Raw genomic sequence first — 14392 nt, forward strand, 5'->3', positions numbered from 1 at the left:
GCTGCGCTGCTCTTCCCACTGCGCGTTTTAATTAGTCCCTGATTGGCTGACTCGAGGTGTGACCTCAACCTTCGCATACTCGGTAGAGCTTGTAGGTCGTCTGCTTGTTGGTTTAATGTCGGTTTTTCTGCTTTGATGTAGAGTGCTTCTAGGATGGGAGGCGTCTTGCGTCTGAACAGGTTGTCAGGATCCCGTGTTGACTTCCAGCATTTCTCCTGTGATACTGGTTATATGCCGTTCTTTTAGATAGCACCCGTCCTTGGAACCACTCATGAAGGAATGTAGGTGCAGACCGTACCTGACGGTCAACCTTCGGTCGGCAGCATACGACATGTTGGTAAAGGAGGGCTTCCTCGGCCTCACCATGACCCCAACGTACCCTGACGCCCGGCAGTAGATGGTCATCGTTCATGGCGTGTCTACTGCCATCAATGTTGACCTACTCTCCAGGCCAGAGGCCTTCCTTTGGCTCAAGAGGCGCGTCGTCGCAGGTGAACCACGCCCTCAGCTCCTTGGTCTCGTTGAAGGGGCCGTGGCCAGCTCGGTGCACCTCCACGGCCTGGGCCGTTTCTGCGTGGGCCTGTACATCCCTGAGCCTGACCTGTGCGGCCACTGCTGTCGGTTCGGGCATCAGAGCTGGAAGTGCAAGTTGGCGCCGCGCTGCAGGTACTGTTCTGAGAGGGTCATCCTTCCTCCCGCTGCCTGGAGAAGATACGTGCTGGCACCAGAGTCGTCCTGCTGTGCTTCAACTGGGGGGACGACCACAACGCCTCTTCGCGCCGCTGCCCTGTTCGGCCCAGGCCCGTCAGGGAGCCACAGATCCCGGGCACCACTGTCGGCCCCTCCAGGGTGGTTTTTCCGGCCCGCCCCAGCTTCGCAACACAATGCTTGGGCAAATGGCACCCTGTCCTGGTACGACTTCCCTGCTCTGCCTCTGCCAGCCGCCCAGCCATCAGCATTTCCGCCCCTGCCTGGCGCAGCTGCCCCAGCCCAGTCTGGGATGGCTCACCCTCCCGTCCCTGCCACACGGCCATCTGTCCCTGTGCCACCTAGGACTGCCCCTTACTATGCTGTTGTGGTAGGGGCTGAGGGTGCAGCCCCCGCATCGCAGGCTGCTGGCGTGCCTGCGATTCTCCAGGACGTGGTGCAGCTCCTGCTGGAAATCCGGGCCGAGGTCAGGGACTTGCGTGTGAGGGTCACTGCCTTGGAGCGACAGCGGGACGCAGCGAGCCCTCCGCCCCAACCAATGCCCGGCCCTGTCCAGCCAGTGTCCCAACCTGCCCGCAAGAACCAGCCCCAGAGTGTGCCGGCCAGTCCCCGGCCCCAACCAGTGTTTGCTAGGGTCCAGCCTGCCCCAGATAACAAGCTCCAGAGTGCGCCAGCCAGCCCGCGGCCCCAGCCAGTGTCTGTCCCGGTACATCCTTTGCCCCAGTCTGCCCCTGATACCCAGCCCCAGGGTGTGCCGGCTAGTTCTCGGCCCCGGTGAGTCCAGCCACCGGCCCTAGTACAGCCACCGCTCCCGCCGGCCCCGGCCCAGCCCGTCTGTGCCTGACCACACGTCTCCGCGGTCTGGGTCCCCCTCTGTAGAGGTGGACCTGGTATTGGATTGTAATGACATGGACACGGATGAGGAGGAGTAGGTACCCAGTGCTGCTCGGACACTGGACCGGCAGAAGGCCGAGCTCGCCGCTGTGACCGAAGGGCTCGCTTGGGTGCACCAGCAGGTATCGCTGTCCCAGGTTGGCGGTGCAGAAGAGTAAGGACGCTGCGGTGCCAGGCGTGTGGCTGGACGTGCTTCACCTCCGCCTCCTGACGCACTCTTAAAACCTTTTTGTCCCATCTTTAGGGTGGTCGGCATGACCCGACCTCCTCCCTTGTTGTATACACTGTTACAATAAAGCTATCAATCAATCAATCAGAAGTTTTTTTTTTTTTCGGTGCTCCTGATGCGAGGTGGAAGGTCAGACGTAGGAATTGCACGTGAACCTATATATGACGTGACCTTTGTAGGCTTTCTCTTAAATTTCTTTTGAGGGGTCATTTTTCAAAAGAAGATGGCTTGTTTTCTTTTCATATAGTGTCAGCTTTACTTTCTTGCTGGGATCAGAAAGCTTGACATTTCTTACTATCTATGTGCATGACGACGACAAGGCTCTCGCGTTAGAGAGAGAGAGAGAGAGAGAGAGAGAGAGAGAGAGAGAGAGAGAGAGATCAGTGGCCCCCAGGCAAGGCGTCTCAGTGGACAAGATGTGACAGGTAGAGCCACCATTCCTTATTCTCTCTCTCTCTCTCTCTCTCTCTCTCGTGTTCTTCTATATGATGTGACTGTATTATATATTTTATGTTGTATATCATTATGCATGTATCCTTGATATATATATATATATATATATATATATATATATATATATATATATATATATATATATATATATATTGTTACGTACGCCACGGCTGCGGTTAACTGCTACAGCTCACTAGAGTGTTATCCTGGCAAAATCGCCAGCTTTGTTATGGTACAGTTAGTGGGGAATATAACTCCACAGAGTCCCCACTACTATAACTCACAGCAGCCGTAACACTCAGGTTCTTTCAAGGTCGCCAACAGTGTATAACTTCCCCCACTGTAAGGGAATCTCCTTAGCAACTCCTTCTCCTCCTGTACCCAACCAAGTAGAATTTATAAATGGTAGATGTTATGTGTAACAGGGCGAGGCCTTAATACCCCCTAGAGAAACCGCCCACAAGGACAATTCCACCCACTTCTCTATGAAGTATTAATGCCTCTCCACGCCTTGTCCACAGACTGTGATAAATCACAGACTGGGACAACACGCGCAGTATATTACTATACTATCCTACTACGACAAGTGCTTCCTAACACCTGTCAGACTGACACCCCTAGCCTACGACTACTACAATATATGATGTGTACAGCACATCCGGTGGTGTACACACAAGCCCAGACACCACCTACGGGTGACAACAGCCACACAGAGTCCAGATACTCGTCACAGACAAGTCTGGCGGACGAGACTACGCACCACTGGCCGACATGAAGCCTCTCAGCTTTCAATAGCGTGCGTGGCTACAACCACTACAATACAGTATACTACTGATACTACACAAAAGATGATGGGGCACACAGCCGCCCACCAAACCCTACTGGTGACTACAGTCACCAACAGCAACAACGGGACGAAACAATTACGAGTTCCTCCGCGTCGCCACACCCGAGTGGACGAACGCACGAGAAATGCAGCCCCAACCGGCCACACTTTTCCTCAGGACAACAAGCCCGTTGTCCTACACAGCCACGGTCTACCAGTAACAAGCCAGCTACTCAAGGAGGGCACAACTCCCAGACCGATGACTAGTGAGCACCTAGAAGCCCAGCAACACGAATCTCCTATCCTGTGCCAGACCACGAGAGTGCAGCCACCTCCGCTGAAGACTACTGGTACTGAGTCGCTCGCAAGACAACGAGAAACAGGGAGAGGGTTACGGGTTGTCTGCTCAAAAGAACAGCCCGAGGGGCCCGCGCTGGGTGGCCATAGGCTACGCATATAATATAATTAAATAAAGGGGAAATAATGCGGTGCCCTCACACGCCCTCCCTTAAAAGAAAAAATTTGGAAACAAAACATTTTCAAAATTTTTAACAGGCATGGAACTGATTAAAGGGAATGGCCCCGGGACAGACAATCGGCCACAACGTTGTCTGCTCCTTTTATATGTCTTACTATGACATTGTACTCCTGGGCTCACTCGGTATGGGGGCCATTTGACAGGCTTTTCGTCCCCAACATCAATATCATGTTCTATCAACTGTGTCCTGCCCGGGACACTGCTAAACACTGAAGAGTACTTCCTCAGCCGCCGAAGCAACTCATCTTGCTGATCCCCTAAATGTTCAACCTTCTCTTTCAAGAGATGGAGGCTATTCCGTTCCCACTGCCCTGTAGGAACAACAGGTTCAGGCCCAATAACTTCTGGAGCCTCTCCCTCCCGGCAGAAAAATAAAACTGAAGATGCCTCTTGCACGGCAGAACTAAAAGAGCCCTTCTGGCTAGTAGAACGAAAATAGGGCTTCAGCATGTTAACGTGACATAGCTGAGCCCTCTTGCGCCGGTCAGGAGTGACCACCAGGTAGTCGAGGTCACCTACCTTCTTCTCTATAACATAGGGGCCACTATAGCGGACAGCAAGCGGCTGGCCCTGAAGTAGTAACAGCAGAGCACTTCATCTCCAGGGGCAAAACTCCGATACTCGGCCCTTCGGTCATAATACCCCTTCATAATCTGCTGGGCTTTACACAGGTGGGCCTGCGCCACCTCTAATGCCTTGGCCAATCTCTCTCGACTGCTCATAAGGCTCTTAAGCAGTGAGACAGCCGACAGGGCGCTCAGGCGACGGCTGACACCAAAAGCCTCCCGAACGGCACCAATCGCTATCTGTGTAGTTTTCATTGTTCGCCAGCTGGTTTGATTCACAAGTTGGTCCTGCCTATCGCGCTGAACTGTCGCTCTTGTGGAAGCCCTATTAAAAAAATATATATACAGATATTCATGCCTACATACCTCATAATATAAACGTTTGGTTATTTATCTATGTGTCTGATTGAAAATGACATAAAAATATGCAAATATATGTTCCTAATGGTGCAAAGTATGGATGTACCAGTGTCCCATCAAAATATTTTTTGTAAGTCTAATAGTGCATATATACCTTATCACAAAATTGTCAGAGTTTCTGCATAGGATAATGCTCCACTCAAAAAGCGTAGAGCAAATATCACTGAGTAGCATTTATAAAAAACAATTTTCGGAGTCTGTGCCGAAATAACCTGGCCAACATTACCGAAACCGAATTTTCCTAACTGAATCACAACAAGCGAACTTGGTATGCCTTTTGATCTCAGAAAGTTTCTCAGAGTTGGCACTGTCCATTTTCTAAGTTCATCCTCACTAATATCCATAGTGTTATCCATAGTGAAGTCGTTGTGTAGCGAGTGTGGCGATGGCTCTTAACACGCTAGATTTGTTTACGTTTCGATAGAACAATCTCGGTGCATGTTAGACAATATCCTCTATACTGTTAATTTCTTAAGACTATTAATTGTTGTGATTTTCTGTATGAATATAATTCATATTAATTTTATGGAAAGAAAAAGGGATTAAAACTACGCTTTACCTATTAATGATCTTTTCTATTTTTTGTCCCAGAAATGGAGATGGTAAAGAAGAGCGCTCGACATATATATAAACATTTCCACTTTTTTAGCTTATATGCCACGAGTACATTCTTAGAAAGATTATAACTATTTTATTAAACCATTTAATATTCACAAAACGTGCAGAAAAGTACGTTCCAGTTGACCAACTTGCTGTGAAATAATTAACCCATCTGGCGGTTGAAGGCACTTACATAGCAGATCGCGATCGGTCCCACTATCTATAACTCAATACCACATCCTTTCTTTTTTTTCCTTGCACAGGATGCATCAATATTGTTCTGCTAAAGTATTTCTTCAGTTATTTTTCTGTCCGAGCTTTCATACCAAATCTAAATAAGATGACATCAGCAGGGTACATGTTTATAAAGTATGGTAAAGTCTGTTTAAGAATGACAAGCTATTCTGATCAATAGCACTGGAGAGGATAGTGGGTTTTCACGAGTACTCGTACTGAGGCAAATAAATAATATCTAATGTCCTTCTGGCACAAAAAGGTTAACTCAGAACAAGAAAACTTACACGCCAACCATTGTAACTGCAATGCTAGTTTAAGTCATCTGGTTAAACTATAGATTATGGAGGATTACTCCTTAAAATTTGAAGGATAAAATAATGGCACAGAGAAACACGAGAACAGGAGTAAATGGAGTCTCTTGCTGTGTATGTATTACTCAAACAGGAGTGAAGGGCAAAATCAATTGGGACCACTACCATTTATTATCAATTTAATGACCACTACAACATTTTCAAGCTGTACAAAGCAAGGTTCATCACTTACTTATGGCAGTAAACCAACAATTACCATCAATTCAAGAACCTTCACACAATTGACTCCATCATATTGCTTATAAAACCTCTGTGGAGTCAAAGAAAACCAATAATACACATTTGTCCTACTTATACACATGGATGGATATCTACATTTTACCCAAACTGTCCCAAAAAAATATCATTACAAAAGCTTATACAAGTTTATGCAGTTAAATATATAGTAGATGCTTACTTAATATAGATTTAAAAGATCTGAAGAAAGCCTGTATTTTCTCTTCTTTTTAGTTTCCATCACAATCAATGGAATTAGCAACTACTGCAATGTAAAGTATATAAGAAGTAATCTTAATTATTAAAGGGATATGGGATTCACACTTAAGAAGAAATATTAACTGCAGGCCACCCATAATCTTAAAAAGTCACCATATGAAATGTCTAGTTTGATAAAAAAAAAAAAAAAAAAAATATATATATATATATATATATATATATATATATATATATATATATATATATATATATATATATATATATATATATATATATATATATATATATATATATATATATATATATATATATATATATATATATATATATATATATATATATATATATATATATATATATATATATATATATATATATATATATATATATATATATATATATATATATATATATATATATATATATATATATATATATATATATATATATATATATATATATATATATATATATATATATATATATATATATATATATATATATATATATATATATATATATATATATATATATATATATATATATATATATATATATATATATATATATATATATATATATATATATATATATATATATATATATATATATATATATATATATATATATATATATATATATATATATATATATATATATATATATATATATATATATATATATATATATATATATATATATATATATATATATATATATATATATATATATATATATATATATATATATATATATATATATATATATATATATATATATATATATATATATATATATATATATATATATATATATATATATATATATATATATATATATATATATATATATATATATATATATATATATATATATATATATATATATATATATATATATATATATATATATATATATATATATATATATATATATATATATATATATATATATATATATATATATATATATATATATATATATATATATATATATATATATATATATATATATATATATATATATATATATATATATATATATATATATATATATATATATATATATATATATATATATATATATATATATATATATATATATATATATATATATATATATATATATATATATATATATATATATATATATATATATATATATATATATATATATATATATATATATATATATATATATATATATATATATATATATATATATATATATATATATATATATATATATATATATATATATATATATATATATATATATATATATATATATATATATATATATATATATATATATATATATATATATATATATATATATATATATATATATATATATATATATATATATATATATATATATATATATATATATATATATATATATATATATATATATATATATATATATATATATATATATATATATATATATATATATATATATATATATATATATATATATATATATATATATATATATATATATATATATATATATATATATATATATATATATATATATATATATATATATATATATATATATATATATATATATATATATATATATATATATATATATATATATATATATATATATATATATATATATATATATATATATATATATATATATATATATATATATATATATATATATATATATATATATATATATATATATATATATATATATATATATATATATATATATATATATATATATATATATATATATATATATATATATATATATATATATATATATATATATATATATATATATATATATATATATATATATATATATATATATATATATATATATATATATATATATATATATATATATATATATATATATATATATATATATATATATATATATATATATATATATATATATATATATATATATATATATATATATATATATATATATATATATATATATATATATATATATATATATATATATATATATATATATATATATATATATATATATATATATATATATATATATATATATATATATATATATATATATATATATATATATATATATATATATATATATATATATATATATATATATATATATATATATATATATATATATATATATATATATATATATATATATATATATATATATATATATATATATATATATATATATATATATATATATATATATATATATATATATATATAGAGAGAGAGAGAGAGAGAGAGAGAGAGAGAGAGAGAGAGAGAGAGAGAGAGAGAGAGAGAGAGAGAGAGAGAGAGAGAGAGAGAGAGAGAGAGAGAGAGAGAGAAAAAATCATGTCAGATACTCATCCTTTCTTCTATGTAATGGTAGCACCGCAGTATTTCGGCTTTACTTTTTCTTTAATATTAAATTATCAGAATATAACAATGTTTTCCATCCAATGACAATATAAAAAAGACTCAAGAGACCATCCTAATACCAGAGGAACCCATCACCATTCCAGATGAAATTAACACTGTAAACTGTGAGCTCAGCGCCTGACAGTGGTCCAGCCATCCTCATCTGTCACCTCCCGAGGATGTCGAGACCTTTCCTCTGGAGGGTCCTCTTTCCTGGGTTCTTCCCGGGTACGCCAGGCATTTTGCCGTGGCCTGTCATCACGACGGTCATCCGAAGGAGGAGGACGCCTATCTCGATCCTCAGTACGAGGTCTATATAGAGTAAACACAATTAGAGAAATGATAATACAAATAAAATTTTTCACATTCATCATGAAATTGTGCCTGAACATGCATATAACACAACCTATGAAATAATGCCACTGATGCTGAAGAATATCTGTTGTGGAGATTTAAGAAATGATGGATTAAGGAAAGTACTAATGAAAGGAACACATAACTTGATACTCACCTTTCTCTCATTGCTGGTGGTCCAGCAGACCGCCAGGAGCCACCTTCATCAGCACGTGTAGGGCCACGGCGATCATCCATCTCCATTCGGCGACCTCCAAATCGGTCACGGTCACGGTCATCTCTTCCCATGTCACGCCGCCCTCCAAACTCTCTATCCCTGTCTCCTCGGCCGAAGTCCCTGTCACGGTCTCCTCGACCAAAGTCCCTGTCACGGTCTCCTCCCCGGCCAAAGTCACGGTCTCTGTCTCCTCCTCGGCCAAAATCACGATCACGGTCTCTGTCTCCTCTGCCGAAGTCTCTGTCCCCTCCTCGGCCAAAGTCACGATCACGGTCCCCACGTCCACCAAAGTCTCTGTCAGATCTTGCAGGTCCTCGGCGCCAGTCACTCTCCCTACATGACATGCAGATTATTAAAATGTGGAGAATAACATCAATTACTGGAAAATAGGGATAAGGAAACTGATAACTATCACACTATTATCCATAACAAAATTTTCCTTTAACGAATGAGTTACTGTCAGTTTCCATAAAATATTCTGTGGTCATTCTCCCAGTGTTAGATTCTAAAACCAGCTGAGTGCCATTTTAAATTGTCTGCTTTAGTTATCATTTTGTATTCATTCCAGGTGAACTACATAAAAGCATGCAGCTTATTCCTACCAAAACCATTCTCACTTGGTTCATTCTAAATCTTATACTGCTCACTTTATTCACAGGCTGATGCTAGATAATTGTAAATCTATGAGAGACTTAAGATACTATAATGTAACTACCATCCTGTATTACTTTCAACTGAACAGCTGATAAGAAACGACATACCTGTCATCTCTGCTTCCAAAGTTGCCACGTTCATCCCTGCTCCCAAAACGACTGTCCCGATCCCGATCCTCACGATCTCTTCCAAATCGATCCTCTCTATCTCTCCCAAAGCGATCATCACGATCTCTTCCAAAGCGGTCATCCCTGTCTCGGCCACCAAAGCCCATGCGATCGTCCCTTTCTCGCCGGAAATCTCTCGGAGGCTCATCGCGCCTGATGTCCCTATTGCCACGGTCTCGGGGAGGCGGCATTGGTTCATCCCTCCTAATGTCTCTGTTGCCACGGTCCCGGGGTTCTCGGACAGGCTCTTCTTCCACCTCATCTTCTTCCTTCTTTCGCCAGGCATCCAGCTTCTCACGTTCCTTCTCTCGCCATGACCCTGTGAGTGGTTGGGATGTCAGTTAATTTCTTGTAAATGTCTATAACTATGTGAGTGAGTTTCTGAATAAAACACTGGTCATTTACTTCTTTAAGGCAACACCTTAATAATGGCTTTCTTCCTAAAAAAATACTTGATGTATTTCTTTCTTTAATGAAAACATCAATATGCATGTGATTTTGATACTTTTCCTCTAGATATCATCAGATATGAGAGAGAGAGAGAGAGAGAGAGAGAGAGAGAGAGAGAGAGAGAGAGAGAGAGAGAGAGAGAGAGAGAGAGAGAGAAATTACTAGGTGTTTATACAATGTTTTTTGAGAACATATTTGCATAGCCTCATCATAGTCTTTCATTAAATACTCACCTCCGCCAGGCCTCCAGACATCTGAACGCTCATTGGAAACTTGACTGGTGCTTTGATCACCTTCATCACCAGCTTCCTCTTCTTCATCTTCCTCCTCCTCTTTAGGAGCGGGAGCGGTCTCCTCCTTTGGCTCATCCCGGGTACGTGACCGCCAACTCCGTTCCTCATTTGCAGATACGTTTGCCCAGCGTGTGGCATCCAACTTCTGCTTCTCCTCTATGACTCTCATGCGTTCTGTAAATCAACAGTGAAGGATTGTAAGTTTGCAAGGATGTAAGAAGAAAATAGTGATATCACATTAAAAACCTGAATGTATGTTTAAACACTGGAAACTAAACACACCTCTCTGTGCCTCTGCCTGCCTGTCCCACTGTGCTTTCCTCTCCATGTATTCTTGCTCCTCCTTTTCCCTCTGCTCTCTCTCCAGTCTTTCTTTTTCCTCCCTGGCTTTCTTCAGCTCTTCATCTCTTCTCTGCTGCTCTTCCTCAGCCTTAATACGGAAGTAAGTCTCACGACGTTCACGCCGCCTGGAACAGCAATGGTTTCATTTCCCAGTTTTCAAAATTAAAATTATTTAATGCATAAATGGAAAGGATAAGTTTAATGAATGTGTACTGCATATGATATTTAGCTTTACTTTGAAAATTATTTAAAAGTACTTTTATCAATGACAGATTAGGTACCTTTGCTCTTTCCTCTCAGCGAGTCGCTTCTTACGCTCCACCTCCAAACGTGCATTGAAATCGTTGAGCTTCTTTTCAATCTCAGAGCGACGAGATGACTTCAACTGATTCAGGAAGTCAGTGCGGTCTGAATGCATGAGTTTGAGGCGCCTACTGTGCTCCAAACTTACCTGGTGCTCTTCAACTAGCTTCTTTACACGTTCCTCTTCTTGTGATTGCCAAAAATCTTTGTCCTTTTCCTGAAGCACAAATAGTAACAAGTGAACATATCTGAAGACATTAATAAATGAAAAAAAGTATAATCAAGATAAAATTCTTATGCCTGTCTAAAAAATTCAACCCAATTCAAATTTTGGTATTAGTAAGATTACACTATACCCCATTTCCTCTACTTCTGACTTGACATAACCTGAAAACCTAAACAATTGTGGGTTCTAGATTTATGTTCTGTATGTTTTATTGAAAAAAAATTAATCATGCACAACTTAGAATTCTAAGAGCTCTTTCAAACAGCAATAGCATAGATGCATCAAATACCTTTTCTTCTTCCAACATCTTCTTTAAGAGTGGTATCTCAACCAGCCTCTTTGCCCTCTCAAAGTAATCAACCTTCTTCTCCTGTGCCTTGAGTCGCTGCTGGAGTTCCTTGCGTTCCTTTTCAAGCTCCTCCACCTGTCTTTGGAGAATTTCCTCTGCTCCAAGATTCAGCAGCTCCTAAATAATTGAAAATTATATTACTTTAAAAATAATTGGCACTTCATTCAGCATGTTCTAAGTTATTTCATTGTACACTTTACAGCCATATCTTTATCCATAGATATATTACACTAAATATGTAAAACATAACTAGATCTTCATTCAGTATCAGTTTCCTTCCTTTAAACCTTCCTAATTCCCCCTACTAGTTGTTTAAGAATCAGAAACCTGGTCAATACTATCTGTAACTAACTCTAACTATCCTTTGCTATTTGTCAATATATCAAGTTAAGATCCTCTTTAAATAGGATAGTTAAGAAAACAGAACACATCTTGTCTCATGGTAGGAGTAAAGATACAGAGGAGGAAGTTTCCTCATTTCCTTTCAGTCATATATTTTGATGTGCAAGGAATACTCTGGTAGTATTCTTCTAACTTATTTGTAAGGCATGCAACCACATATAAATCTACCACCAAGCTTATACAGTCATGGGAATGTCTCGTAACATAATTGAAGAGAGCTGTTTCACTAGCCATTTTGCTGCAAGTCTTGAATGTAGCAAGAAATCAAATGAAAGGAGGACTTTAGAATAATCTTATTATAATTGCTCCTTGAGATGAAAACAGAAATAAGGTCTGAAAAACAATTACCTCTTCATCAAACTTTTCCATCATTTTCTGCCCATAGGAGGTCTGCGCAATCTGTGACAGCCGGTCTTTGATTTGTTTGGTTTGAATCTGCTTGAGCTGTTCTTCTTGTCGGGCTTTCTCTCGCCGACTGGCTTCTCGTTCTAAGCGCTGCTGTTCTTCCTCCTTTTGCTTTTTCAGCTGCTCTTCCTATCAAGAAACAAAACAAAACTAAGTATGATTACTATTAGCTCCTTTCACTAGACATGGCATCTCAAACCTCAAGGCTTCAGATCACCACACATTTTAGAGGGTAGGACTTCTGGGTTTACACTACCACTTGCTTGAATAATCATAACAATTTTTTATTACATAAATGATGACTATGTAAAGAAATAAATTGAACTCAACTCAGGGTAACTGAGAATTACAACTTTTAAAACTCTGAATTGAGCTGAACACAAATCCCTATACTATAGGGCAGTTATCAGAAAATATCTTCAATATCAGAATTAGGACAAAACTACAAACTACGATGAGAAGCAAAGAATATGATCAAATGAGTCATTCCCTTGTGATAAGGTAAAAGTATCCTATACCTGAGCCCTCCTGATGGACTCCTCACGCTCCAAATTTTGGTTTTCTAACATTTCTTTCCTTTCTTCAATGATGTGCTGGCGCTGAAGGATCTTGATGTGCTCACGCTGCTTGGTCTGCTGGTAGAACTGGATAGTCTGGGCTCTCATTGGCTCCATCTCTTTCTGCAGGAAAAATTAAAAAGAAAATCAAACCAGTAACAAGTGACCTCAAAAACATTATAAGCAAGTACAACAAATTACTGTAGTATTGCCAATACAGGTTTCCCTCGCTATTTGATGCCTCGTTATTCAATATTTCAAATTTCCAATCGTTATGAATTATGTCCACTCGCTTGTTTTCCATTGTCTGGCTCATGCATCTGAGTTTTAATCAATCCGCAGAATGTAAACAAACATTGCAATCATATTGCCACCCATCGAAACTCATTCCCACTAGATGTAGGGATAAGTAGTGAGCAGGATACTGCTCATTTTTCCTGGTTGGCTTTTCTCTGTCAACTACAAGAGTTGCTGATCCAAAGCCTTGGCTTTGGAATGATCCCAAGCCAACTGTAACATCAAGATCAAGATCAATCTTTTAGTTGTGTTCAGTTGCCAGTATTTCTTTTGCTAAAATTCACATTCATATTTGGGTATTACACATGATACAAGTGGCCTGCAACACATTTTTTAGTACTGGTGAATTGAAGGACAAAAGACCAAGGGAAAGGTTATCTTTATAGAAAAAAGCTTGAAATTGTTAAATGCCATGAGGGAGGTGAAAGGCCAACTTCTTTGCCAGAAGCCTGCAGTTCTCCCAATCCAGTCTTTACTGTCACCAAATAAGTAGCAAGTGTGAGTGACACAGCTTCTACATTAATGGCAAAGATGCTAATGAGGAAGAAGGAGCCTATAATGGAGGAAATAAGAGACTCTTAACCCCTTCAGTAGAGACATAATTTTACATTGATTTTTGGATATGATTACACAATTTTATTTGCATTAGGAGGTATCTGGGGAGGTCAAAAGATTAATGGCCGGG

The 14392-nt window shown here is 38.0% G+C and overlaps 2 protein-coding genes across 2 annotated transcripts in view; one reads left to right on the forward strand and one right to left on the reverse strand.

Annotated features, from left to right (window-relative positions):
- Window positions 1-397: 397 nt before the first annotated feature.
- On the forward strand, window positions 398-1486 carry LOC123516655 (translation initiation factor IF-2-like). Its single transcript, XM_045276257.1, has one exon. The coding sequence runs from the start codon at window positions 398-400 to the stop codon at window positions 1484-1486; it is 1089 nt and encodes a 362-aa protein (XP_045132192.1).
- A 7190-nt stretch (window positions 1487-8676) lies between these two features.
- The window catches only part of LOC123516821 (eukaryotic translation initiation factor 3 subunit A-like), a 29401-nt gene continuing 23685 nt past the window's right edge, over window positions 8677-14392 (reverse strand). The window contains exons 11-19 of the mRNA XM_045276529.1: window positions 13372-13533; window positions 12797-12982; window positions 11987-12163; window positions 11450-11688; window positions 11109-11293; window positions 10767-11000; window positions 10024-10402; window positions 9203-9595; window positions 8677-9003 (exon numbers count right to left, since the gene is read on the reverse strand). Coding sequence (XP_045132464.1) covers window positions 8823-9003; window positions 9203-9595; window positions 10024-10402; window positions 10767-11000; window positions 11109-11293; window positions 11450-11688; window positions 11987-12163; window positions 12797-12982; window positions 13372-13533 — 2136 coding nt within the window. The 3' untranslated portion in view covers window positions 8677-8822. The remainder of the gene's footprint in view (window positions 9004-9202; window positions 9596-10023; window positions 10403-10766; window positions 11001-11108; window positions 11294-11449; window positions 11689-11986; window positions 12164-12796; window positions 12983-13371; window positions 13534-14392) is intronic.

This window comes from Portunus trituberculatus, chromosome 41, assembly GCF_017591435.1.
Source record: "Portunus trituberculatus isolate SZX2019 chromosome 41, ASM1759143v1, whole genome shotgun sequence".
Taxonomy (NCBI): Eukaryota; Metazoa; Arthropoda; class Malacostraca; order Decapoda; family Portunidae; genus Portunus; species Portunus trituberculatus.